The 27,020-nt window shown below is 39.6% G+C and overlaps 1 protein-coding gene across 3 annotated transcripts in view; it reads right to left on the reverse strand.

Annotated features, from left to right (window-relative positions):
• NFKB1 (nuclear factor kappa B subunit 1) overlaps positions 1 to 26,756 on the reverse strand; it is a 103,509-nt gene extending 76,753 nt beyond the window's left edge. For 2 of the 3 annotated variants that reach the window (XM_046656076.1, XM_046656074.1), the window contains exons 1-5: positions 26,722 to 26,756; positions 14,724 to 14,769; positions 10,628 to 10,703; positions 6,408 to 6,445; positions 2,042 to 2,140 (exon numbers count right to left, since the gene is read on the reverse strand). In XM_046656076.1, the coding sequence (XP_046512032.1) occupies positions 2,042 to 2,140; positions 6,408 to 6,445; positions 10,628 to 10,703; positions 14,724 to 14,769; positions 26,722 to 26,741 (279 nt within the window). In that variant the 5' untranslated portion in view covers positions 26,742 to 26,756. Of the gene's footprint in view, positions 1 to 2,041; positions 2,141 to 6,407; positions 6,446 to 10,627; positions 10,704 to 11,275; positions 11,348 to 14,723; positions 14,770 to 26,721 lie in introns of those variants that run through there. The other variant, XM_046656075.1, reaches the window with a different exon arrangement.
• Between the last annotated feature and the right edge of the window lie 264 nt (positions 26,757 to 27,020).

Here is a 27,020-nt window from a genome sequence, read left to right on the forward strand (position 1 = left end):
TTTAATAATGGTCAATCTTACACATTTATATTCTGACTTCCTTTATCATCAGTTGTTTACATATTTCCCACTAAGTATTGAACTCCTTGACATAGAAACTATCATTCAACAAGAACATCTAATGCCCATTAAGTTCTTTTATTTCTAAATTACTTTGTAAATGTGAGGCAGCAACCACTACATGAGAAGGATGTATCAACACTGAGAATAAATGGATAAAGTTTTTTGTTAAGTAATAAATTTACAACAAAGTTAATGCCATGTATTTGTTATTATCAAGAATTGTTACCTCGCCAAAAAGACTGGAACAACAGAAGTAAACAGTTCATGAAACACCACAATTTATATTTTTTGTACAGCGCCAGGCCAGAAAAAACTCCCAGTGTTTCTCTTAATGTTAATTCTTCAGTAGTTACAATCAGTGTCAATGCTGACAGCATGTATCTTTCAATTATCCTTGTCACAAGTGGATACACATAAAGACACATGATATTTACATACATGACACACAGACACATGTTAAAAAGATAAGTGCTGGATCTGACTCCTAATATCTGAGGACGCTTTGCCTCTGGGTGTCTCTTTCCCTTGTTTTCCAGAGTTACAATTCTTTGTGCCCTGTCTTTTCACTGTCCTCCCACGTCCTATCCTCTACGTCCCCGCCCCCAGCACACATGCCACTCGAGAGTTCAATAGTACTGCTGTTCCTCTTTCCTCATCCAGATTCTAAAGGACTTGACACCGTAAGACTCTGGTGTGCCTCATGGGCTAAACACATCATATTTTCTGTGCCTAATGACCTTCCACAGGAAAACATCTCTCACTCCACTCGAGAGCTCGGAGACTTAAAATGCGAATACGATTGGTAGCACCAATACTGTCCAGTATGGATGAGTTTCCCTCAAAGTGTAAGGAATAACATCACAGCACTTTGTCTTTTGTTTAGGAACAGGGATAAGAAGTTAGAAAGGCCTGGGCCTGGAAGTGGGCATGATGAAGAGGCAGTTAACAGCTTGCAAGGCTGGTGGAGCCAAAGACAAACTCCCCTGACGTCACGATTTTACTGAGGTCTGTCCTGTCGCCCTTCACCCATGCACGAAAACAAACCAACAAAAGGACTTAGACTAAAAGTACGTCACGTCCTGAGGGGCACACACACCTTAGTGAGGACTGAGTTGATAGCCTTCTGCCAAAGCTGTGAATTCTTGAACAAATAAAAATTTTTGTAAACGATGACATTGCAATTGTCGACTGGCTTATCTGCAAAACTATTATCAATCGGTCTATTAAACCATGACACCACATAATGTAAATAAAAAACTCAAATTAACTCGAGAAAGACATTCTCAATTAATAAACTGAAAAAGAACCTGAAGAAGTGTAAAAGGATGGACAAAGCACACCACAGGCACGTCACGAAGCAGTGCTTTCCAAGGACGGCCACATGTGACCACATTTGCTGAGGCAGAGGCCTAGGGCTCGTGCAGGCTCTCTGTGGAACGCTTACACACATTTCCTCATTTTATCTCTAAGGGACTCCATGAAGTACAGACCTTTAACATTTCTGCCCTTCACCCATGAGAGGACGGAGGTTTAGAAGTGTTAGATAACGCAGTCAAAGCCACACAGCTAGTAACAGACACTGGATCCGAAGTCATGATCTTCAGTGTTATGCTATTTAATCCATACGTTCAAGTCATCTGTTTTATTTCCCCTAAATCTCCAAAGAGCTGATATCAAGCACTTCTTTCAAAGCCTTACTAAAGTTTCAGAAAGTGCACAATTAAAAAAACTTTAAGATGCTCAAGAAATAGTAAAAGTTTGTTAATGCTGAAATAATGTCTACTAAATGGAAATATTAACAGAGTTTTAAAATCTGTCACTTCTATTGCTAAGAGACAAATTTCTAGGTAAAATTGTAATAAGCATATGAACACTTTGGCTCCGGAGGAAAGGCAAACTGTAGCTCTTTAAAGCATGGCTTTCTCTTGCTCCTGGGAAATCAGACCTTCCAGATTCACAGAGGACACCACGAACTTACTTTGACCTGAGGGTAGGACTTCTTGTTCTTTTCACTAGACGCACCGGGCAGTCCACCGTGGGATGGGCCTTCACACACATAACGGAAACGAAATCCTCTCTGCAAAGGCGAGCAGAACCAAGGCTTGAGAAACACTTGCTAAAAATCACAGGGACACAGTCATATACAAATCTTTAATTCTTGTGTGAAAGAGGGCTCTCTAAATAAGGACCACTTTTCCCATAATCTTACTACGAACATTGATATTAATTGATATTTATGCGCTAAGCTGTGGCTTACAAGCCAGGCCCCTCACCTGCGGGACCTCTCCCGCCGTGCAGATGTGGAGGACGGCCCGCTCCAGCTTGTCTGAACCAGAGCTTCCTCATCTCAAATTGCTGCTGCCAAGCTCTGAACTTGGCCATGTTAACCAGTTACGCTTCCTTGACTCCCGCGTAAAGGAACGCCTTTATCTACTCTGATTACAGCTGGTTCAGGAGGGCGTACAGAGACGTCTTGGTAAAAATATCACGTCAGTATGGTAAAACACACCTTACGCTAGACTCCGCATCTGGCCAGCTTCTCTCAACGGTTTAGCAGATAAGATTTTTGATTTTATGATTATTGAGATTATCTAGCTCCAGCTTGATATATTAACTGACCTGAATGAATTCAAAACCAGAGAGCCCCTTTAGATATTGTTAACTCAAGAATTTTACAGATGTAGTAAATCAATAAGAGTTAGCTGGAAGTCTTTACTATGTGAACTACTGTGGGCTGATAAACATCTAAGTTCTATGCTTTTTTATCTACACAAATGAGATTAGACTAGACCATCTCAAGGTCCATTCCATCCTAAGATTTTATGATTTACAAGGCTAATGATTATAATTGTGCATACTGGATAAACCAAGGACAGTTATGAGAATGAGTCTCATCATCATATTAAGGGAACTTTCAGTGTATTTCTTAAAAGATTCAACTTTATAATGATGCCAATCAATTTGTGGTAGTGTTAGTAGTTTATAATTACACAGTCACTTAACCGGATGGTTTTTTAAAAATTCACCCTTTGGTGAAAAGAATATGTTAACCTGCTTTAAGGAATATCCTCACCTTTCACTTATTTTTATCGTAGGACTCACTTCAGATAAACAGTACTGGCTCACTAGGCCGTCAGGAGCTCCGCACGTGCACTACGTGCTGGTGGGGCTTCCAGCTCGCACACTCATAACAACCGTGAAGCCCAGCAAACGCACAGGTTTCACAGCTCTGAGCTAATGGACCAAAGTAAAATTTCGCCTTCCTTAGATTGCACTACATTTCATTACGCTTCGTGTAGGGTGTTGCAAAACAGTCTCTCAGTGGTCCAAGAGCCCTGAACCCACTTAAATCTCTGGTCAGCAGCTGGACCCATCCCTATATTCTCTGAGAACTCGCTGGTTTCCAGACAGAATCAGTCCTAAAGCATGTTTCACGGGGTGAGGAAAGCCTGAAGTAAACTCTCTGGTGGAGGAAAGTTCCTCAGTGACGCGTGGGTCAGGAGTGGATGGTCAGCTCACGGAAGTGGCAACCAATGCAGCTCGCACACAGCTCCTCAGGAGCCTCCAAACCTAACACCAGGAGGGAAGCCTTTCGAGGTCAGGTTAGTCATTTAAGGGCAATTCCTCTGTTTTGCGTCTCTCAAAATTTAAACTAAAAAATAAGTTACAAATTCAGCCCTATACCTTTTGTAGACAAAGGCTGTTGGCTTATTTTTAATAATTAAATAAAATTTCTAAAAGCATGAAAAAGCAACAGCACGTGCAACAGTTAGCCTCCAGAATTGGCTAAACATAAAGTTAGAGACTTACCTGACTGCTAATCAATTTAAATACAACTTCAGTTTTTTTTTTGTTTTTTTTTTTTGAGGAAGATTAGCCCTGAGCTAACTACTGCCAGTCCTCCTCTTTTTGCTGAGGAAGCCTGGCCCTGAGCTAACATCCCTGCCCATCTTCCTCTACTTTATACGTGGGACGCCTACCACAGCATGGCTTGATAAGCCACGTCAGCACTAGGGATCCGAACCGGCGAACTCTAGGCTGCCGAGAAGAGGAATGTGCGAACTTAACCACTGTGCCACTGGGCCGGCCCCTCAACTTCAGTTTTTAACCAGTATGAGATAATTAGCACTGAATAATATGCAACAGAACTGGATACTTTAAAGATTAGTAGTCTATACCATGACTCATGTCCGTCAGAGCTGGGGAAAATTGTGGTAAAGAGACCCCAAAGAAAAAAGAATCTTTTTCTAACTTTTATTTTAAAAAATTTAATAAAGTAATTCATTATCTTTAATCACAAAATTCCTCTAAGACAGTCAGAGAAATATATACATGTATACTTTTATAGCTAATTGGAAGTGGTATCAAATAGAATGAGTAAACAGATAAGTCTTAATAGCTTGCTTTTAGTTTGAAAAACAGATATTACTCATGGCTGCATAAGAGTATCTAAGCTTTATGCAAAGGAATTTTTAACTGAGGATGAAAATTTAGGATTGTTTTTCAGGAAGATAGGACATCTTCAAATGCATAGTCTGGATACGTTTCTGATTCTAAATTTTTGAGATTAAAGGTTTGCCAATCCACAGCCATTCATCTCAGTAACTCCATTTGCTTAAAATGAGTCATCGACCTCAAAGGCAGGGCCGTATCCATCCGGTCAGAAAGTCTGACTTAAATACAACTTTCTTAATTTCACTGGAGTCAGACATCAAAATAACATCAGTTTGGTAAACAAACACATTGTTTTACTCAGATGAGCTTTTACACGTCACCATATAATAAATTAAAGTGTGAATCTTGGAACTACATAACCCTTCAGGTAAATCATAAATGTCAATTTTTCCTTATGACTGTTGGACCCATAATAAGGAGCTGCATTTAAAATTTTTATTGTAGTGTTATACTTATGAAGACGGATATTTGAAAAACATGCTTTGCCTGGTATGCAGATAAATAAATTTTAGTTGATTTCTCAGTTTCATGGAGGACCCCGATCTTAAAAGGTAGACAATTTTCCGGGAGGCCAGAGCACTGCATAGAATTTTAGAGGATAAACTTCCACTGGGAGGGTCTTTGAGAGAATTGGTACCTCTTGTAAGAAGTCACTGCTACAGAATTGGACAGAAGCACAGGAAAGTCATGTTGGCAGCCTGTGGAGTGAGGGTGTGCCACCTGCAAGCATCTAGAACAATGCCCTGAAACCTCATGGCATTCTTGTCCCCACATCACAAACTTTTATCCAGGGTCAACCTTAAAAGGATAGTCTATTTGTTCATAGTTAAGATATTTGCATCCTTTACATGTTGGCCAAATCCAAATACATATATAATGTCATGATTATAGTAACAATAATAACCACTTTAAGATCTTGACTTAATTAGCATTTATTAAATGTTATTGCAAAAGTGTTACACTCACTCGCCTGAGCTGCTAAAAACATTTAGGAAAGGTGTGGGGTAAGATAACTGCAGGAGAGCAGGAATGCACATCCTCAGTCTCAGACATTTTGGTAAGCACACCCATTCAGAGCTTTACTGATCCCGTCCTCATTCTGTGGAGGACTATACCATTACTTCCCTCCCCTAATCACTGAAATCTCCTTAAGGCAGATATTACAGATTTTCCTTCCCCCTCTTTCATAGCACTGGTCCCATCCAATTTCCAATAAATAATTTACCCACAGAGGTGGGGCACGGTGAGGAGGCCACTTCAATTCCCAGGCATCCTCTACAGAGTCCAGTGATAAGAGGAAGGCCTGACACGATGAAATGCTCCGCTCCTCACCCCAAAGAGGCTGAGTCTAACGCTGACACCAGAGGCAAGAGAACTCCACTGCCCATTCCAACACTTCACCTCCACTGATACTTTTAGAATCTCAGAGCACAAGTTCCAAAGACAAAACAAAAAAACCTGGAGTAACTAAAGGAGGGAGGGAGGCTAAAGAGAGCTGCAGGTGCACGGACAACACTGATGGACGTAACTCTGCCTGTGGACTGCGTGTGTGCTGTCTCCATGCGAACGACAGTGACTGCAGACAGCCTGTGCCTCTGCTGGTAGTGGCTGGTAAGCAGAATTGTTAGACACAATGTGATATCAAGGATCTACAACTAACTGAAGTTTTACAGAACTGCATACTGGGGCTCACGGCAGTTTGAAGAATGACTAAGAGAAATGTAAAATGGATGAATCAAGTTGTTAGATAATGTGGCAGGGCGCTGATCTTCCAAGTAAGCTACTTCCTTCATAAAATTCATTTACTATTACTTGGTGCTTGAAATATTAGTGTTAGACTTACGGATCTAACAGTGAAAGAGAAAGTCCCACCGCTTGAATCTTCTTACCTGTTTAGGTTGCTCTAATATTTGAAGGTATGGGCCATCTGCGAAAAGCAAAAACAACAAACAGAAACTGTGAGGCTTCTAAAATTTGGTATAAAATATAAAGCACGTAAAAAACTGAAATTATGTTTTAGAGGTTCCAATTAAAGTTTTCAGCTAAAATTACACAAGGATCTAATTTGTCTTCTTTGTTTGAATATTAAATTTATCCCCATTTTAACACCACTTTTAAACCTTTAGAGAACCACAACCGACGACCCCTTTCATTGAATGGTGACAGCACACTGCACAGTCCCACAAAAGGCATGATGTCTGGCAAGGATCAAGATGTCAACAGCCTTCACAATCTTGTCTACTAATGAAGCATTTTTATTCATTCATTTATTTATTTTGCTGGGAAAGATTTGCCCTGAGCTGACATCTGTTGCCAATTTTCCTCTTTTTTTTTCCTCCTCAGAGCCCCAGTATATAGTTGTATATCTAGTTGTAAGTCGTTCTAGCTCTTCTATGTGAGCCGCTGCCACAGCACGGCTGCTGACAGACGAGCGGTGTGGTTCTGCACCCGGGAACGGATCCCAGGCCGCTGAAGTGGAGCATGGCGAACTTGAACCACCAGGCGTCAGGGCTGGCTCAACGAAGCTTTTTTTTTTTTTTTTTTTTTTAAAGATTTTATTTTTCCTTTTTCTCCCCAAAGCCCCCCAGGACATAGTTGTATATTTTTTTTAGTTGTGGGTCCTTCTAGCTGTGGCATGTGGGATGCCGCCTCAGCATGGCCTGACGAGAGGTGCCATGTCTGTGCCCAGGATCTGAACCGGCAAAACCCTGGGCAGCTGAAGCAGAGCGCGCGAACTTAACCACTCGGCCACGGGGTCAGCCCCTCAACAAAGCATTTTTAAAATGACACAAATACCAATTAAAAGAAGCAACCACTTCCTGGACACTGTGACATTTTCTTTTGCCTTCACATGATTAGACACAGACTTGCATTCCTCAAGCAGGATGTGCGTTAATGTGAAATCACAAGGACTGAGCTGGAGCCTCCATGTGTGAAACACACAGAAGGTGATCTGAGGCCGTCTGCTTTTCCTTACACAAAGTTTTCTGTTCCTTTCCCTTTCTTGAGTCCACAAGTCCTGCCTCATTCCCTAACTGGCTAGCTTGTTCCCCCTCCCTCTCGAATTAACTTTGGTCTCTCAGACACAGTGGACTTTTCCTACTGACCCGTAGCTTCTGACGATGCGTACAACTTTTGAATACTGGGCTCTCATATAAACTCTATTCCAAAATGGCACAAACATTTTATAAAATCCTGAAAATAATTTAATTGAAGATAGTTGCATGCCAATTAATTTTTATAAAAACATAAAGAAAACAAGAGGGTTAATCCATACACTGACTATATCTGACTTGAAATTCAAACGAAAATCAGAACCTCTGACAGTATAAATACAAACGTGTTCAATAGGAGAAAGCCCCTAAGCTTCCCAGCTGGTTTTTATGTCAATGGTGTGATAACCGATAGCTCTGCAATAAATAAAGGCATAAGGGGTTTCTCACCTGTCTGAATGTAAATTAAGATGTTTGGTACTAAAAAAATTCTAGGCAAATGCTTCTGTGTCCATCTCAATCTTCACTGTCCCTTAGTCAGAAGTTCAAGACCTACTGTTTTAGATAAATAAAGTTACAAAGAAGAGCTAGCCCTTCAGCTTAAAATTAAAAATAAACTATAACTTGAGAGAGAATTTATTTTTATCTTCTCAGTATTATGATGAATCAGGATAAGGCAGGAGGACTGGAGGAAACAAAGGTATAATTATTTTCTGTTATTATTCAATAAAGTTACAGGGAAGACAGTTGAAAAATAACTGAATTTGAAGCAAAATATACACAAGAAAGGAAAAAGGGGTAGTGACTGGCCAATGTAGTATAATTTAAGTAAATTATCTTCCATTGTCTGTATGAAATTCATCCCTGGACAATTTTAACTACTTTTAGCAAAGAAATGGCAATTTACAATTTCCAAAAAATGGCTAGAATTTAATTTTTGATAAGGAAATAAAATCAATTAGAAATAGAAATATTTTCACACTATTATATATAGCCTGTATATACACACAGTATACAGCCTGTAAGACAATGTAACAAATCTACTCATAAAAACATCCCCTCTAGAATGCTAAATGAACATATCAAGAAGAGAAACCTCTAAAAAAGGGACATGTGGATGTCATGGAAAACATAGGTGAGTTGGGGCACATTTACATTAAACTTCAAGTCTCTCATTATTATTAACTCTTCTAAAAAAACTTGAAGTCTTACTATTTTTTGTTTTTTGCTATATCATTTAATTTCCTTTAAATACGTGAAATTCCAACGTTTGGAAATTTTATTAGTGAAATGGGGTCATTTTTCTCTTTCAGGGAACACACTCAAAAGTTAAATCAACTAGAAAATTAGATTTGCTATGCGTATATTTGTTTTACTGTCAATTTTCTTTTGTCTACTTTGACACGAAGTGACATCTCACTATGTAGACAACATTAAATTGCAGTGTAATGTTGCAGGCCTAACATTGTACCACACCCCATAGAGTTTTCAACAAGTCATAGAGCTACTCACGGTTTTAGATTTCAAGAAATATAGGAGATAAAAGTCTACATGAAAATTAAAAGCTAATATTGGTTTACATAACCTCTCTACCCCTTTAAAATGTGAATAAAACACCCAGACATCTCGGATTGTAAAGATTGGACTACACCACTGCAACACAGAGGGAAGACTATAACAATAAAAATGGTGAGGTAATCACTGAAAAATAAGATTCTGAGGTATAGTTTTAAAAGTTCTTCTAATATTACGGCAAAATAATTTCTACAACATGAAGCTCTGACCAGAGAATATTTACTGAGGTGGTTCTTAGGGTAATCTTATTTCTATCTCCGTAAACTTGATGAAATAAAAACATTAAGAAAGTATCTGTCTCAGGATACTGTTTGGCATCTCCAAGGCGTTGAATGGAAACGTGTATGTATGTTTCCTGAGCACAGAACCAACTTCTTATGTTTTCAGCGAAGCATTAGTACTAAGAGAAATACTTTGAACACCAGAATAAAAGATTCACAGGAAACACAGAAGCTACCAAGACACTGACTTGTTCACAGGAAGCTGAGCCAGGGCTCGAAGTGGACAGCACTTCCCGAGATCTCAGAGACGGTGGCCTACAAACTAGGTTTTGAGGCACAGAGAGAAAAAGGCCTCAGCAATACAACTCCTGTTAGTGAAGGTGAAGGAATAGCAGATTTACTTTTCCCTCCCATGAACTCCTAGAGATAATAGAGATAAAAATGCATAAAAACATTCTGATTTAAAAAAATGAAAAGTAAGTGCCAGAGTAGCAATAATTTTAAATGAGAATGATACAAATGGCATAAAGTCTCCCAAGGAAGAGAAGCGAGTCCATGGTATACAGAATAGTTGATGTCCACTTCACTGATTACAAAACTCTCTGTTTTATTCAACTTCCATCATTTATTCACACTGCCTCTGAACATCTGTGAATTTCCGCTGGTGATGTGAGGAGCACGTAAAAAGAGCCACTATCCTGAGTTTCCGTACACATCAATCAATAAAAAGAGACTAAATGAATTGATGTTTTTAATCACTCACATGAGAGTAAACAATGTTTAGATGTTAGAAGGAAGGATCGTTATCATGAGTTTTATCCAATTGGTCAGAATGTACAGCTAAAAGCTTTTTACAAAGATGATTTGTCTACTGCGACGATCTTTCTGATTTCTGTACACGTTTTCCCCAGTGCCTGGCATACTGCTAGGCACACAACAGGCGCTCAAATAAGTGTTTTTGGAATAGATCTAAGGAATCGACACTGCCTGCATCTGGGACAAAGCAAAGGGGAGTTTAAAGGAACCCCAAAATAGTAAGATTGGGTGAAAAGGAAAATCCTTACACTGAGTAAAGAAATTCCTTCTGAGCTGTCCTAGCAGATACCAGCAACAATTATAAGTCATGCGGTGGGTAATTTGGGTGAAAGATTTTTGTGCAAATAGATTTCAAGAAAGTATATTGAAAGATTGGCTTGTAAAACATAAAGTGCCACTTCCCTTCAAGTACATCTGACTTTCTAAAAGAGACTGTTAGCAAATCCTGAATTAAAAAAAAAACGGAAGCAAAACAACAGGCCAACAGGGATGAGGAGTTCTTACCTGTGGGTAGTGACACCTCTTGTGGAAATAATTCTGGATTAAACATTGTATGATTCAAAGACTCCAAATGAAACATCTGTAAAAAAGAAAATTTAAATATTTCAATCATTATTTTTCCAACATTGTATTAAAAATTTGAGGTTGGAACACCTGACACTTAATTACAGGAACAAAAACTACAGCCAACAACAAAAATCTGAAAATATTTCAAATCATGATTTTGAAAACACCTTCATGAGACCCAGCTAACCCTCATGTGTATGGCACTCCTCACAGGGCTGGGCTGTTCACGTGACAAAGGGATTGAGGGGGACGGCCACAGAGCTGAGGACCTGCTACAGCCTGCTCACCATCTACCTTCATGGTCCAGCGCATGTTGATCATACAACAGACAATTGTTGAATGAATGATCTGAAGCTTGTACTCCTTAGACATACAAGCATAAGAATATAATCCTAGAAATCTGTTTCTTTTATGACCATAAATAAACCGCTACTCTAGACATCCAACTCCAGGACCTGAAAGAATTAGACAGCAGCCCTAGAAGAATTTACAGAAAAATTGAAAATATAACTTATAGACCAAGGAGCAGATGACTGAGCACTGAGCTCCCTCACTTTTTTTTCTACCTAACACAATGCCAAATACCTGGAATTTAGTGGGTGTGGTTGGCTGAATAACGGTTCCCTGCAAAGACATCCACATCCTAGTCCTCAGATCTGTGACTACTACCTCATGGAGCAAAAGGATTTTGCAGATGTTCTTAAGGTAAAACATAGAGATGAGGAGATTATCTTGGATTATCCAGATGGGTCTGATAAGAGCGACGCAGGAGATCAGTGAATAGCAGCAGATGTGACAATGGAAGCAAGAGGTCGGAGCGATGGAAGGGGTCACAAGCCAAGGAATGTAGGCAGCCTCTAGAAGATCAAAAAGGCAAGGAAATGGAAGCTTCCAGAAGGACAAGAGCCCTGCCAACACCTTGATTTTAGACTTCTGACCTCCAGATTATAGAATACATTTGTGTTGTTTTAAGCTACTAAATTTGTGGTAATTTGTCACAGCACCAACATAAAACTAATACAGTGGGCATGCAATATATTTTGATTGAATTATATTCTACCTTGATAAATTACTAATCCCAAGAAAAAATTTTTCTTTCCAATGATTTTATTCAGGACTTCAAATTCATATTTCTGAGCTTGGTATTCGTTTTGAGCTAAATAAGTCATCTGTTTGAAATGTCTGTGGACAGCACAGAAACCAACCATATTTCATTTTTTATGATATGCTAGTTACTAAGTATGTGGAGGTGGTATTTTTTAAAAAGTAACCAGTATTACAATCTACTCCTTTTCTTTGTTAGCGTATTATCGGAAGTTCTTGAGTACCTAAAAACCTGGTATGCCTAGTTAAAGCAAGAGTAAGAAACACAGTGTTTAAATGAAGAACACTTCACATCCAGTTGTGAGGTAGGCAAATTTTCAGTTGAGGAACAACAAATGTGCTCCACTTCAGTGCTTCAAAGTTCAGCTATACTATTCATTGTTTGCTGAAAAGGAAATATAGGAATGAAAAAACATGTTCTCGTAAAAAGGGGCCCCACCTTACAGAGTGTTCTCAGAGCAGAGAGTCTCAGAGCAGAAAAGATGACCTAGCAGAGGAAACCTTTCCTCTGGTCCTGAAGGCGGCTAAAAGGACAGGTTGGGGGGCAAAAGCACTGATCTTAGGAGAGAGACACTCCTCTCCAGACAAAGAGGGAAGGTGTGCTGTGCTGCAGCCTGCAGTGCGTACTAGCTGAGGGGTGGAAAGCACATTCCAGAATACACTAAAACACTGAGGATACCTCACTGAGGACATGTAGACTTCAGAAAACATACACACTAAGCTTGAGACAAGAAAAAAAGCCACCAAAATTCAAAGACCTCTCCTCTCAAAAATGGAAATATCAGAGCATGCCCCACCCCTATTGCTGATGATCACAAAATGCCCACAGAAGAAAAGCTTTCGAAATGAATGTTTTCAGCAGCTTCTACTCTTGTGTGGCACAAAGGACCATCTCTTGTTGATAAGATTTCCTGTACACAGACAGGAAAGCATGGTCTAAAACAGGCAGAAACAACCTTAATGCTGGTTAGAGTTTGCCTTTAATTGTTAGAGATAGCATATTAAAAGCAAAAGGTAAAACGTAGGTTTTTGATAATATGAGTAGCCCAATGTCTTTCATGGTGTAATCAAAGAAAATGTTTCTAGATTTATCCTATATCACCATTTTTACAATAAGATTCAAAAGAAGCACCTTAATATGAAAAGCAATGCATACTCATTCTTTCTCAATCAATCAGAACATTATCAAGAGTAATGCATGCTATCCAAGTCTATTTTATTTAAAGAAGCAATACTTGACCCCTTAAAAAGTACTTCACTCTTGGTTTTATCTTTCCAACTGATTCTTGCATGTGTAAACTTGGCAAATCCATCTTTTAGGTTTTTGCTACTAAAGATTAAGTGTGAAATGATTACAAATCCTGGACCACGGTGTCCTGGTGCCTAGGGTCCCCTCTCCTCGTCTAGCCTGGCAAAGTACATCTTCCAAATCTCAGCCTGTATCTGGAAGTCCTCCACAACCCCGCTCTTCCCCCGGGCAGCACAGTGATCCACTCAACGTTTCCGACCGATTCTACGCAGGCCAGCACGACAGCACTCATCACCACCGGCAACTCTTCATCTCCCTGTCTCTCCTAGGAGAATGGCAGCTTCCTGAACTGAGGGTCCACACATCACTGATTTCTGCGTCCCTCCTTAGCCAATGCTCTGGTACACAGTAATGCCTTAATGTACAGCTGATGGATAAACAAATATCAGTATTTTAAATTACTTCTTAAAAATCGTTACCTTAAAAACTGAATATTGCCATTGGAATTACCCTACAGCCTGAAAATTACTTTCAAATGGTTCATTTAATATCTATATATATGATATGTGTAAATATAATATATATAGAGAGAAAAACAAAATATTAATAATCAACAAAGATTTGTTGGACTATTCAAACTTTTTATAGGCTTGAAATTTTTCAAAGTAAAAAACTAGGAGAAAAAGTAAAACAGGACATTGATATCTCTTCATAACTGCTAATATAATGATAATGAACAGTTCTATGCTCCCAAAGCAGATTCATTGCCCATTAAGTCATTTCAGCACCGCTGTGGGTGTGGAGCTGGCATTCCTAGTTTGCAAATGAGAAAAGTGAGGATGTTGGGGGGGGGGGGGTGCTGCTAAGTGATTCCTCAGGTTTTAAGAGGTTTTAAGAGCTCATCAGTAGCACCAGCTCTTACATAACAACCTTCCAGTTCTAAGTCCAAAGGTCTTTTCACTACACCAATCTGCCTCCTCATTAGGTGAGTTTTAAATATTTTGTGTCCCCCTCAAAACAGATATGTTCAAGTCCTAACCCCTAGTATCTGTGAATGTGACTTGTCTTAGAAATAGGGTCTTTGGAGATGCAATCAAGTTAAGGTAAAGTTCTACTGAGGGTAGGCCCTACATCCAGCCTGGCACCTGTATAAGAGAAAAAAGAAGGCGATCTGGATACAGATACACAGGGAAGAAGGCCATGTGCTGGAGCGATGCAGCCACAAGCCCAGGAGCGCCAAGGACTGCTGGCCGCCCCTAGGCCAGGGGAGAGGCTGAGGAGATTCTCCTTGAGAACTTCCAGAAGGAACTAACCCTGTCATTGTCTTGATTTTGCACCTCTAGCCTCCAGACTGTGAGAGAATATATTTCTGTGTTTTAAGCCACAGGGTTTGTGATAATTTGTCACAGCAGGCCTAGGAAACTAACACAGGAGTTATCATTTGACCTGTAGCACATATAAGTTTTATGCAACAATGTGTATGACAGCAGGCTTTAAGTTACTCATTTTACATGACTTGTCCTCTCTGACCTTACACGGAGCAACAGGGAAACTGCCAAAACAATTTTTACAAAGTTTTACCAATTTTAGAGTTTTCCTGACATTTACTATAGTTACGTCTGTATATTTTAAAATATGAATACATTTACAAAAAATTGTCAGTGAGATTCTAACACTTACTTGTTCATGACCTCCCAAATATGGATCGTCTTCTGCCATTCTGGAGCTGCAAATCAAAAAAATAAATAAATAAAACCACTGTAAGACTGCAATGAACTTAAAAATTCCAACGTGCAGGAGTAAGCTGTATTACTCCAGTAACCAAATATAACCCTTTTCTAAAGAGTTTGCCCGTGGTGTGGTTCCTTTTTGGAATCTAAATCTAACAGCAGAAGCTTGCATAATCAAGGAATTACCACTTACGTATAATATAAAACCTTCATGCCAAGCTCACATCAGTGTCCTGGAGTTTGGTGCAACTAATCTGCATCCTCTGCATAAGAATCATGCACACTTGCATTCTGAGACGCCATTTCTTTTTGTCACCATCTAGCCTTCAAGGATTTACAGTCTTAGCTCTTCGTGGAGATTATTTTTCAACCCTCATGATGCTGTGACACCCCTAGAACTGTCTCCAGGGTGTCTACACACTGCTTGAGTTGAGAAACTCAGAGGGGTCATTCTGCTGTCATCTTTGCACAGCACAAGGGGAGGACGGCTGCGCGAGCCGCTCAGTACTGCCCTCCAGCAGGCCATTTCCTGCCACTGTCAAAGCGGTGCAGAAGCGCTATACTAGTAAAAGCACAATCAAAAGACGCAAAAAGAAGAGCCCTTATTATCGAGGCTCTAGTCTCAGATTTAATCAACCCCAGCCAGATATTAAGACACTGCTGGGCTTCGCCATCTTCTACTATCCAGAAGCCCTGAGAAAAGTGAAGAACCACATGGTCAGATACAAACAGTATCTAAAATCACACATCATTTTGGATTTATTTACTTAAGAAATATCCTTATCGTTATTTCAAATATAGGTTAATTTTATTTAAATTTACTTAGATCAAATTTTACGTATATTCTATGAAAAAATTAGAAGATAAAAAAAAAAAACCAAAGCTGAAAGCAAATATTAGTTCCTGAGGCAAATTTTTCATTTTTTTTTCATGAAGTCTATAAAGTGCTCAAGGGCACTTGGACCTGGAACTGAGAATGTCAGCTGTCACCCAGTCTGCTCTCGCCTCCTCCCCAGTGATAGAGCTGCCGCTTGCCCACGCTGTCCAGAGGGAGGGCGCCCCATGCTTCCCTGGAGTTAGGGATGGCCATTTGACGAAACGCTGGCCCGTGGAACGTGCCACTTCTAGGTCTGGGCTGAAGGCTCTGACATCCTTCCTCTGTGCCTTTGTTTTTTCTCTTTCAGGCTGGATAAAACCGAGACATTGAGAAGACCCAGCTCCTACCACACAGATGGTGATGAATGGCAGCTAACATGGTGGCGACGTGAGAAAGAAACACACTTCTTTGTTCTAACCCAGCGTGCTATCGGGTCTCCTTGTTAAAGCAGTTTGGCCGTTATCCTAATGAAGACACCACCTAAAACTCCAAAAAGGACAAAGTCCTCCAAAGAGGACCCTGATTTCCAATGAAACCCTCTCCTGCAGGGCCCTGTGTGGCTGGGAGAGTGAGAAAGCCTCAAGGACGACGCCTGGTGGGGTAGAGTCCAACCGCAAGCCAAGGGAAGAGGGCAGCCCGGAGTCCCATAAGAACAAGAAGTGCACGCGGATTTGCAGGGAACATCAGTCTAAAACAAGGAATTACACTGAGGATTTACAAACAGCTGCAATCGATTAAGACAAGTAGTTAAAAAAGGGAAAATTGATCTGATACAGTAAAGACGAATTAAGTCACTGGAAATTCAAGAGTTCTGCCACCGCTGGGTGTGCGACTGGACACACAACAACCCTCACTGTGGCCTTGGTTTCCTCATCTGTAAAATCAGAGATTCTGATGGGATGGACCTTTGAAAAGGGTAGGATTTTGCTGAGCTCAGAATGTTAGTTAGCTAATAAATGCTGATTCAAAGAACAAATCACCTAAATTGTAACTTTCTGTAAATGTAGATTTTTATATGTACTTAGGTACATATCTCTATTAAGAATTATTAGCATAATTTTCAGTTATGTGAATACTAGTAAAATATTGTGTTACACTGAAATACAGTGCTAAAACCAGTTACAACATTCCATGTCAAAAATTCTTATTCTTGGGCCCGCCCAGTGGCACAGCGGTTAAGTGTGCACATTCTGCTTCGGTGGCCTGGGGTTCCCTTGTTCGGATCCCGGGTGCAGACATGGCACCGCTGGTCAAGGCATGCTGTGGCAGGCGTCCCACATATAAAGTAGAGGAAGATGGGCACGGATGTTAGCTCAGGGCCAGTCTTCCTCAGCAAAAAGAGGAGGATTGGCTGCAGATGTTAGCTCAGGGCTAATCTTCCTCAAAAAAAGGGGGTGGGAGGGGCCAGCCCCGTGGCCAAGTGGTTGAATTTGTGCTCTGCTTCAGTGGCCCAGGGTTTTGCTGGTTCCCATCCTGAGCGCGGACATGGCACCGCTCATCAGGCCATGCTGAGGCAGCATCCCACATGCCACAGCTAGAAGGATCCACAACTGAAATATACAACTATGTACTGGGGGGCTTTGAGGAGAAGAAATAAATAAAAACAGCACGTTTGTCTTAAAAAAATTTAAAAAATTCTTATTCTTAGAACACCACAGGAGCCCAGACCTCCAAGAGAAATATTAAGAACATTTTTTTGGCTTTCGGTAAGACTGCTGACTTGTCACTGACAGAACCCGCTCAGCAGCTGTACTCCACTCACTAAATAAATTTACGTATTTAAAAATACATATGTGTATACAAAATTTAAACCTGCGGATGGTTTTCTAACCTTCGAATGGATGGATTTAATATAAAGCAGCCCTCACCCTAATTTAAAAACCTCAACTAAACCTTCTTCCCTGGAGCCCCTGCGGGGATGGCGTCAGCACCACCACTGTAGCTCAAACCTTACTGCAGATCTCTGATCTGGGGGCACCGGGCAGACACCTAATTAAACACAGTCCTCCTCCCACATCTCCCTGGACCTATGCACACGTGTGTGACAAAAGACCAGTTTTAAAAGCCCAAAAACAGCCCAAGAGACAGGTGACGGTTAAACTCTGACCCTTATAGCCTTTGTGAGACTGTTATGTCCCCTGTGAAGAGCTGAGGTAACAGTAACCCTGGAGTGATGTCAATGTTAACTCACAATTTAAAAATAAAATGTCAAAAGAAACCAAGAATTATTTGGAAAGGATGAATCACTGAGTAATATTTGCATTAATTGTAAAAGCAGGTTTTACTTCAAAATTTTGAAATACCAACTAAGCCTCTGGCACTGGAGCATGAGGAAAGACCAGGGAAAGCCCCTTCTGCCCCCTGCTCCCCCAGCCGGTCCCCTCACTTTCCCTTCACAGTTCTGTGCTTTTGAGGAAGGCGCCTGAAACAGAAAGGGAGGGACTGGGCCGACCGACGAGAAGATGGGCCAAGCTCTGCACCTCTCCGCAACGTGAGGCTTTCAGGAACATTTTCACACGGGGAAAGAGAAATAGAAGATGTAGCTAGCTAGCAATAAATAAAATACCTTCTCCAGTAAAAGGTCTGTATTTCTCACACGAGAGACACACATTCTAACTGGCGAAATTCTGAGTATGTGACGAGTTCTACATCAAATGCCTCAATGGTTTGTTTTCTGCACACCCGTGACAATCCCCCCACTCACATCCCAGGGAAGGACAAGGAGCGCTTAGTGAAGGCAGCAAGACCAGGGCCACAGGGCTGGGCCACTAGGGATGGAACTGGGGGGCTCCCCTCCTTGTACCTGGGGAAATTTGCTAGGATCAGACATATTCACACTTTTGACCAGGGCCCACTGTAAGAAAGCATATTCTTTTTATTCTATTAGATTTCATTTTTTAAAAAAACAAAAACTTTTCAAACTCATTAAAATGATTAAATGACCCACTAATGGGTCATAATCTGCAGTTCGAAAAACAGAATTTTAGGTGCCATCCAGAGGGTGCAATTGGGAATCAGAGAGATAAAGTGTCTCTGTTTTCAAGATTCTACTCAGCCACAACAGACACCACTGAGATGTAATTATAATACCTTATCTTGGGTAGCAGTGAGGATGAAATTACAAGAAAAAGAGTGACTTTTCACCATTTCTCTGTTGGATAATAAACTGAGAAAGAGAAAGGACATGCCAGAGTCTCTCTTCATACAGGAATGCTTTGGAAGAAACGTACTGTAAGGAATATGCACATGTGTACTACATACTAGTGAAATGCTCCATGAGTGCATCTTCTGACTCTGCAGTTCCACTTCCAGGAATCTGTACTAAGGAGTCATATGAGCAAGTGTGCAAAACAATAAGAACAAAGATAATCACTGCAGCAAAAACTGGAAACAATTTAAATGTCCTTTGATAGCAGATTGTTTAATTAGAATTATGCTACATTCATACAGTTATATATAGTGCAACTTTAAAAATAATAATTCAGATCTATAACACAGAGACTTTTACTCCTTAAGTTACACATTTCTATGTTTTAATTTTCTAGCTCAATTATGTAATTTGAAATATATATTTTTATAGGAAAAACAAGAAAATCAAATCCTGTCCTGAATTTAAAGTTTAACTCTAACATTTTTAACAATTAATGACGTGGTGAATAAAACATTAAGTATGAATGAGTCAAAAATTTCTAAGTACTACTGGAATCCTCTTCATAATAAATAAAACAGAAAAAATTTAACTTTAAAGGAGTAGTTTGTTTCCATTTTTCTGATGATATATTGGCTTGGTGATGATGAAAGAAAATTTAATGGTGGGTTAAGTTACTTTTCTTGGAATAAGTGATTCCTGAAAGTTTTTGAAAAAGAATCAATATTTGTGTCCCACAACATTTAGATACATACATTTTCCATGTTTTTCTACTCCCCCATACATTTTCAGCTCCTTATTGTTTCATTTGGGTGCAATGTGACCAAGTAACATGTAGATTAGCTACCTAGTAAGCACAAATACGCTGTGCCTAGAGCTGGTGTAAGGCAAAGTCCCTGTTCACAGCAGACTGCCAATCTAATAGGGAGGGCAGATATATATACAACATTCAACTATTAATTCATGCAAAGCTTATTAGCACAGTGAGGGATACATAGCAAACGTTAGCCATTTTATTAGCATCATAAACAAAATGTTTAAGATAAATTATAGGAAAAGTAAGAGAGACAGCAAAAGTTTTAGGCATTCTTAGAAGAATCAACGATTTTAATTTCTTTCCCATCCTACATTTATGGGTACACTGCTACATTCCCCCCCATTCCTATCCTTATCACTGCTGAATAAAACGTTTGCATTTGGCCTCCAAGGACATTTGGCAATGTGTGGAGACATTTTTAGCTGTCACAACTAGACGGGTGGTCATACTGTATCTAGTGTGTAGAAGTTAGAAATGCTGCTAAACATCCTATAATGCATAGGACAGTCCCTCACAACAAAGAAACATCCGATCCCAAATATCAATAATGGCAAAGACGAGAAACCATGATGAACACATCGCATCATGACAGTGCTGTGGTTCACACGGAGAAAGAACCAAACTTTACTGACCGCCCCCCAGGAGTCAGGAATTATAGCTAGTACTTCACATATTTCACTTAATTCTCACAATAATCGTGAAAAATATTGTCCCAGATGAGAAAACTGAGGTTTAGTGAGAGTAAGTCATTTGCTCAGGTTGACAGAGCAGTACCGGCTAACAGGACTCTACCAACTGTGGTTCACTCACTTGTCTAAGAGGTAAAAGCCATTCGCCTCCTTGACTTACAACCTCAGTTATTCTAACATAGTATATACAGGTCTCCTGAATGTTCAGGTTGGAGCTAGTCTACCCACAGCATTGCCTGGAAAACAGAATAGGACTGTGAGATTGCACAAAACTCAAGCGAGTTCTTCTTGAGACAATCAAAGGTGAAGGTAAAAATACCAAACAAAGTTAACTCAAGTGGTGGTTACGTTTTGTTTTGTTTTGTTTTAAATATCTCCTTTGGTCCATCTCAAATGACAGAAGGAGAATAGAGATTCTCTCTGAAACATGTCCATGGAAACACCATAGTCACTACTGGTATGATACAAGTAAGTGTTTATTTTTAAACTAAGGTATATTGAAATGCTCCTTGAATACTTTCCTCTCTTCGTTAACTTAGTCATCCATTAAAAAAATATTTAGGCCTACTATGTGTCAGTTACCAAAGACAGCAAAGTAGGTAAGAGTGATGTCACCTCTCTACTCACATAGCTTACAGTCGTGGTAGATTGAATGCAACGGACGAAACTTCTTGCAATTCCACCCAACAAAAGGTAAAACCTAGGGGCTGGCCCTGTGGCCAAATGGTTGGGTTCACGTGCTCCACTTTGGTGGCCCAGGGTTTCGCTGGTTCAGATCCTGGGTGCGGACATGGCACTGCTCATCAAGCCACGCTAAGGCAGTGTCCCACGTAGCAGAGCCAGGAGGACCTACAACTAGAATAATATCAACTATGTACTACGGGGCTTTGGGGAGAAGAAGAAGAAGGAGAAGAAAAAAGAAAAAGAAGATGGTCAGCAACAGATGTGAGCTCAGGTGCTGATCTTTAAAAACAAATGATTTGGGGCCAGCCTGGTGGCCGAGTGGTTAAGTTCGCACGCTCTGCTTCAGCGGCCCAGGGTTCGCTGGTTCGGATCCTGGGCGCAGACATGGCACCACTCATCAGGCCATGCTGAGGCGGTGTCCCACATGCCACAACTAGAAGGACCCACAACTAAAATATACAACTATGTACTTGGGGGATTTGGGGAGAAAAAAGCAGAAAAAAAAAAAGATTGGCAACAGTTGTTAGCTCAGGTGCCAATCTTTAAAAAATAAAAAAGATAATATAAAAAAAAGGAAAAATCTATTTCTTCATCCCTTGAATCTTGGCAGGCCTGTAACTTGCTTTGAGCAATAGAATGACACAGAAGTGTGAGCTTTAAATGCAGGTTTCAAGAGGCCTTGTAACCGCCTTTCTTGTTCTCTTGGAACACTGGTGCTGTGTGAACAAACCTGGGCTAGCTCACTGGAGGATGACAGACCACATGGAGCAGAGAGGGGATGTCCTACCGCGGCTCCGGGACCTAACGGCACTAGCTGAGCAGCCAAATGACTTCAGAGATCAGCAGAGCCAGCTCAGACCAGATGACCTAGACAGCCCACCCAACTGGGAGAAATAACAAACGCTTGTGTTTTAATTAGCTTTGCTATGATTTTTTTATGCAGCAAAAGCTAACTAATACAACACTTTAGTAAGAAGGAAGACAAGTAGGCAGAAGCAATGCCACATGATAAATGTCATGAGAATGGAGGGTAGTGGGGCAGGGGTTAGTTATCTTGGTAATTCAGTAATTACACTTTCTTTGTTAGTGTCCTATTCAGAGCTGCCTCTGTACTCACTTTTACTTTACTGGCTTACTCAGTTCCCAACTGAACAAAAGAAACAAGCACATTAGCCAAAAACACTGTAGTATAAACAAAAATAAAATTAGTACTGTTAAAACCTTCAAAATGTAAATATTAATAAATTGCTGCTAATTTTAAGCAGTGATACCACTGTAAAGCAAGTTAATAGTGTTTCTAATCCCTTCAATTCTCTAGTATCTAAAACCAAATTTATCACTCATGTTTTGATGGACTCCATTCTTTACTCCTCAATTTCTGCCAATATATTATTCTCTCAGGTACTCAGGGTCAAAAGTTCACAGCCACCTTTTTCCTCTTCCTATCTCACACATACCCGGGCAATAACAATTTCTGCTGATTTTTCTTTGTATTATTCCTCGTGTCTGCCCCTCCTTTCCATTTCCACTGTTACACCCTAGTTAAGCTTTTATCGCCTCACCTCTCGATAACAATCACGGACTCCCTACTGTTCTCCCTCACTGGTTTCTTCTTCCTTAAGCATCTTTCACATTATTACCATATTACTTATAAGACAAAACTGAAACCCACCACTCAGCATATTATATTATATTAAATCACATTATATTATAAGCATCACCGATTAATATCCTAACCCAAACCCTCTACCATAGGCAGATAGATCATTCAAAAATGCCTTCCTTGGGGCTGGCCCTGTGGCTCAGTGGTTAAGTTTGCATACTCTGCTTTGGCAGCCCAGGGTTTCGCCAGTTCAGATCCTGGGCACGGACCTAGCACCACTCATCACGCCATGCTGAGGTGGCTTGAAGAGCCAGAAGGACCTACAACTAGAATATACAACTATGTACTGGGGGGCTTTGGGGAGAAGAAGGAAAAAACAAAGAAGTTTAGCAACAAATGTTAGTGCAGGTGTCAACCTTTAAAAAAAAAAAGCCTTCCTTGTTTCCATCTTTTCTATTTGTTCATAGTATACTCTTCATCCTGAAATGCCTCTCTCCTACTTAAATATTACCCACACCTCAAGCCTCTACTCAAATCTGACCTCTGCCAAGAAACCCTGTCTTTCCCCTGTAACCCATAGCTATGCAGTCCACTTAAGGGCTATAACACGTAGGTGTATTGGCGATTTTACACTTGAAAACATACTGCTCTATTGCAATTTAACTTTATCTGTACATTTACCATCTTCTTAAATGGACATAAATGCCTAAAAAGTAGATATGAGAATCTGCTCTTTGTACTGCCAAATTAGCAAACACTATGTACTTCTTTAATATTGCACTAATGGTAAAAAAATCACAATTTCAGATTTGTCAAAATGTGGACTTCTGGTTTCAGTCCAGACAGAGTAACAATTATTGAACTTGCCCCCTTGTCATACTCAACTGTAAAACTATACAAAATACTTGAAGCAATAATTTAAGACACTGAATAAGAGACAGAACAGGGCTGTACACCATAAGAGAATGGAAACACTTGAGGGGAGCACCAAACTTCCTTTTTGACTGAGGGCATGTTCCAAACCATGACACAAGGAGGGAGAGCCCAAACAGAGAGAGCAATCTCACTAGGCGGGGGATCAGAAAGGAGGGATTCACACAGAGGAAGGCTTGGAAAACTGCACAGGGGTCATCTCTAGTCACTGGCCAAATACTAAGCTGCACTAGTGCAGGACAAGACTCGGCAAAGCCTACTAGAAAACAGCTGCTGAAGATCTAAGAGCTGAATGGAGATTCCAGAAATTCCTGGAACTTGTGAGAGACACTGAAGTTCCAATCATCCAGGGTGAACAGACATCAGTGAACAATCTGAGCATTCAGTTGTGACCCCAGAAAGACCATGCAATGGTTGTAAGGGACATACCCTAGAATAGGGCTACACTAAACCCATTTTAATAAAACTAGGTGATCCACCAGTAAATTTACTGTCTGTTACAACAAAACTGAACACTTTAAAGGAAGACAAAGGGGCTGGCCCTGTGGCCGAGTGGTTAAGTTTGCACACTCCACTTCGGTGGCCGAGGGTTTCACTGGTTTAGATCCTGGGTGCAAACATGGCACCATTCACCAGGCCATGCTGAGGTGGCATCCCACGTGGCACAACCAGAGGCACTCACAACAAGAATATACAACTATGTACCGGGGGGCTTTGGGGAGAAGAAGGGGGAAAAAAAAAAGAAGATTGACAACAGATGTTAGCTCAGGTACCAATCTTTAAAAATAAATAAATAAATGAAAATAAATAAAGGAAGACAAACATCTATACTCTGTACACTGTACCATCCACAATGCACAACAAAAAATGACAAAACATGTAAATAAGTAGGAAAATATGATTCAGAAGGGAAAAAATGACACAAATGATGGAACTGGCAAGCAATGACTTTAAAACCACTGATAGAAACATGTTTGAGAATGTAAAGGAAAACATGGACACAATGAATGCACAGATAGGGAATCTCAGCCAAGAAATGGAAACTATTAAAAAAGACAAACAAAAGGGAAAAATTCAAAACTGAAATGAAATTTCACTAGGTGGACTTATCAGTATATTGAACATTGTAGAAGAAATGATCAATAAACTTGAAGAATGGTCAATAAAAACTATCCAAACTGAAGCACAGAGAAAAAGACAGAAAGAGATTGAGTCACCTTCAGTGACCTATGAGACAACATCAAGTGATCTCACATGCATATAATTTAGAGTCCTAGAAACAGAGAGGAGAGAGAAAAAATGCTTGAATAAATAATGGTCAAGAATTTCCCAAATGTGATGGAAAAAAATCAACCCATAGACCCAAAAATCTCAAAGATTCCCATGTTAGATAAAGACAAATAAAACCATGCTTAGTCATATTATAGCCAAATTGTTAAAAAAAAAATGCTAAAGAAAATCCTAAAAGCATCCAGGGACAAGGGGGAACACTGATAAATATGAGGGCTGACTTCTCACCAGAAACAATATCAGCAAAGTATCCTTTAAAAATAAAGATGAAATTGACATTTTTCAAATAGACAAGAGCTGTGAGAACTTGTCATCAGCAGGCCTGCTAAAAGAGATGTTAAAGAAAGTTCTTCATGTTGAAGGGAAATGATAACAGAGAGGAACTTGGACCTACATGAAAGAATGAAAAACACCAAAGGTAATGAATATGTGGCTAAGTATAAGACATTTTTCTTTTGTTCACTATTCAAAAATAAATACAGTGTATTTCGGAATGTATAACATATATCATTGTCAAGTTCTTACACTATACAAGAAACGCTCCAGTATTAATTCATGGTAGACTAAAGGAAGCATACTGTAATCCCTAAAGCAACCACTTTAAAAAATAGCCAATGAAGGAGACGAAACAGAATTAAAAAAATAAACTTGATTTATTCAAAAGATGGCAGGAAAGGAGGAAAAAAATGAATAAAGAACAGATGGCACAAACAGATAACAATTACCAAGATGATAGGCTTAAACCCAACTGTTTCAATAATTACATTAAATGGAAATGAACTAAACTCACCTATAAAAAAAGTAGAGACGGTCAGACTGGGCAAAAAAGCAAGACCCAATATATGCTTTTCATAAGAATTACACTTTAATATTAAAGACTCAGATAGTTTAAAAGTATAAGGATGAAGAGCTATGCCAGTTATACCACAGAAACACTACACATAAAAAAGCAGGCTACAGTAAAATATCAGATACAGTAGACTTCAAGAGAAGAAATATTACCACGGACAAAGAGGAACATTTCATAAGAATAAAAGGATCAATTCAGCCTGGAAAAACATTAAGAATGATCTTAATGTTATGTACATATTAACAGATCTTCAAAATACACGAAGCAAAAACGTGGCAGAACTAATGGAAGAAATACCCACAATTATAGTTAAGACTTTTAACACTCCTCTCTCAGTAACTGATAAAAGTAATTAACAGAACATGAGTAAGAGTACAGAAAATGTAGGAACAAAACCATCAATCAAATTAACCTAAGTGCATGTGTACAACACTCCACCAATCACTGAGGAATACACATTCTTTCCACGTGCACATGGAACATTCACCAAGATAGACTATATGTTGGACCATAAGACAAGTGTCAATAAATTTCAAAGAAGTGAAAGCATACAGATATGTTATCTAAACACAATGAAATTAAATTAGAAACCAATAACAGAAGGATATCTAGAAAATCCTTAAACACATATGATTAAGGCAAGATGTTAAATTGGGGAGCGGTGCCTCTTAGCATCAATGAAACAGTAAATATAACCTCATTCCTCTGTATGAAAGAAGCCTCTAAATTCTTGCTATATCATGTCCACTGCAACCGTGGAGGATGGAGGTTTTCTTAGAGAAGTAACTAGAATGCATTCCAAAGTGTGCCACAAGAAACAAATCTTTGCCTATAATGATAGGCAAACATTTCTTAATCACAGATGCCTGAAATTTATGGGATCAAAAAGATGTTTTGAACATTTTTTAATCATATTAAGAGTCATATATTCAAATTGCAGATTCAGTTCTAAGTAAAGTTTCTTTTTAACACTATAGTAGGATAAAATCTGGTGAATATAAATTTGTATAGCTAGAGAAGTTCTCTAAAGAGTACAGTAAATTACATAAAACCTTACACGTAACCGAAGTCACTCATGGGATATTGCTGCCTTCCATTTCCACATAAAAGCCAATTCAGCACATCTACCAAAAGCTGGAGATCTTTCATTCAGGTAGCATCAGAAAGGGACTGGACTCGCTGGACATTGTTCTGAAACTTTGGTTTCCACATCCTAATTCTACAGATTTCTTCTTCTCTAAAAATAGAGTAGGTTGGGAGTCATGAATAGGCGGTACACAGAGGATTTTTAGGGCAGTAAAAATACTAATGTATGACACCATAATGATAGATACATGTCATTATACACCTGTCCAC

The sequence above is a fragment of the Equus quagga genome, chromosome 3, assembly GCF_021613505.1.
Source record: "Equus quagga isolate Etosha38 chromosome 3, UCLA_HA_Equagga_1.0, whole genome shotgun sequence".
NCBI classification, from domain to species: Eukaryota; Metazoa; Chordata; class Mammalia; order Perissodactyla; family Equidae; genus Equus; species Equus quagga.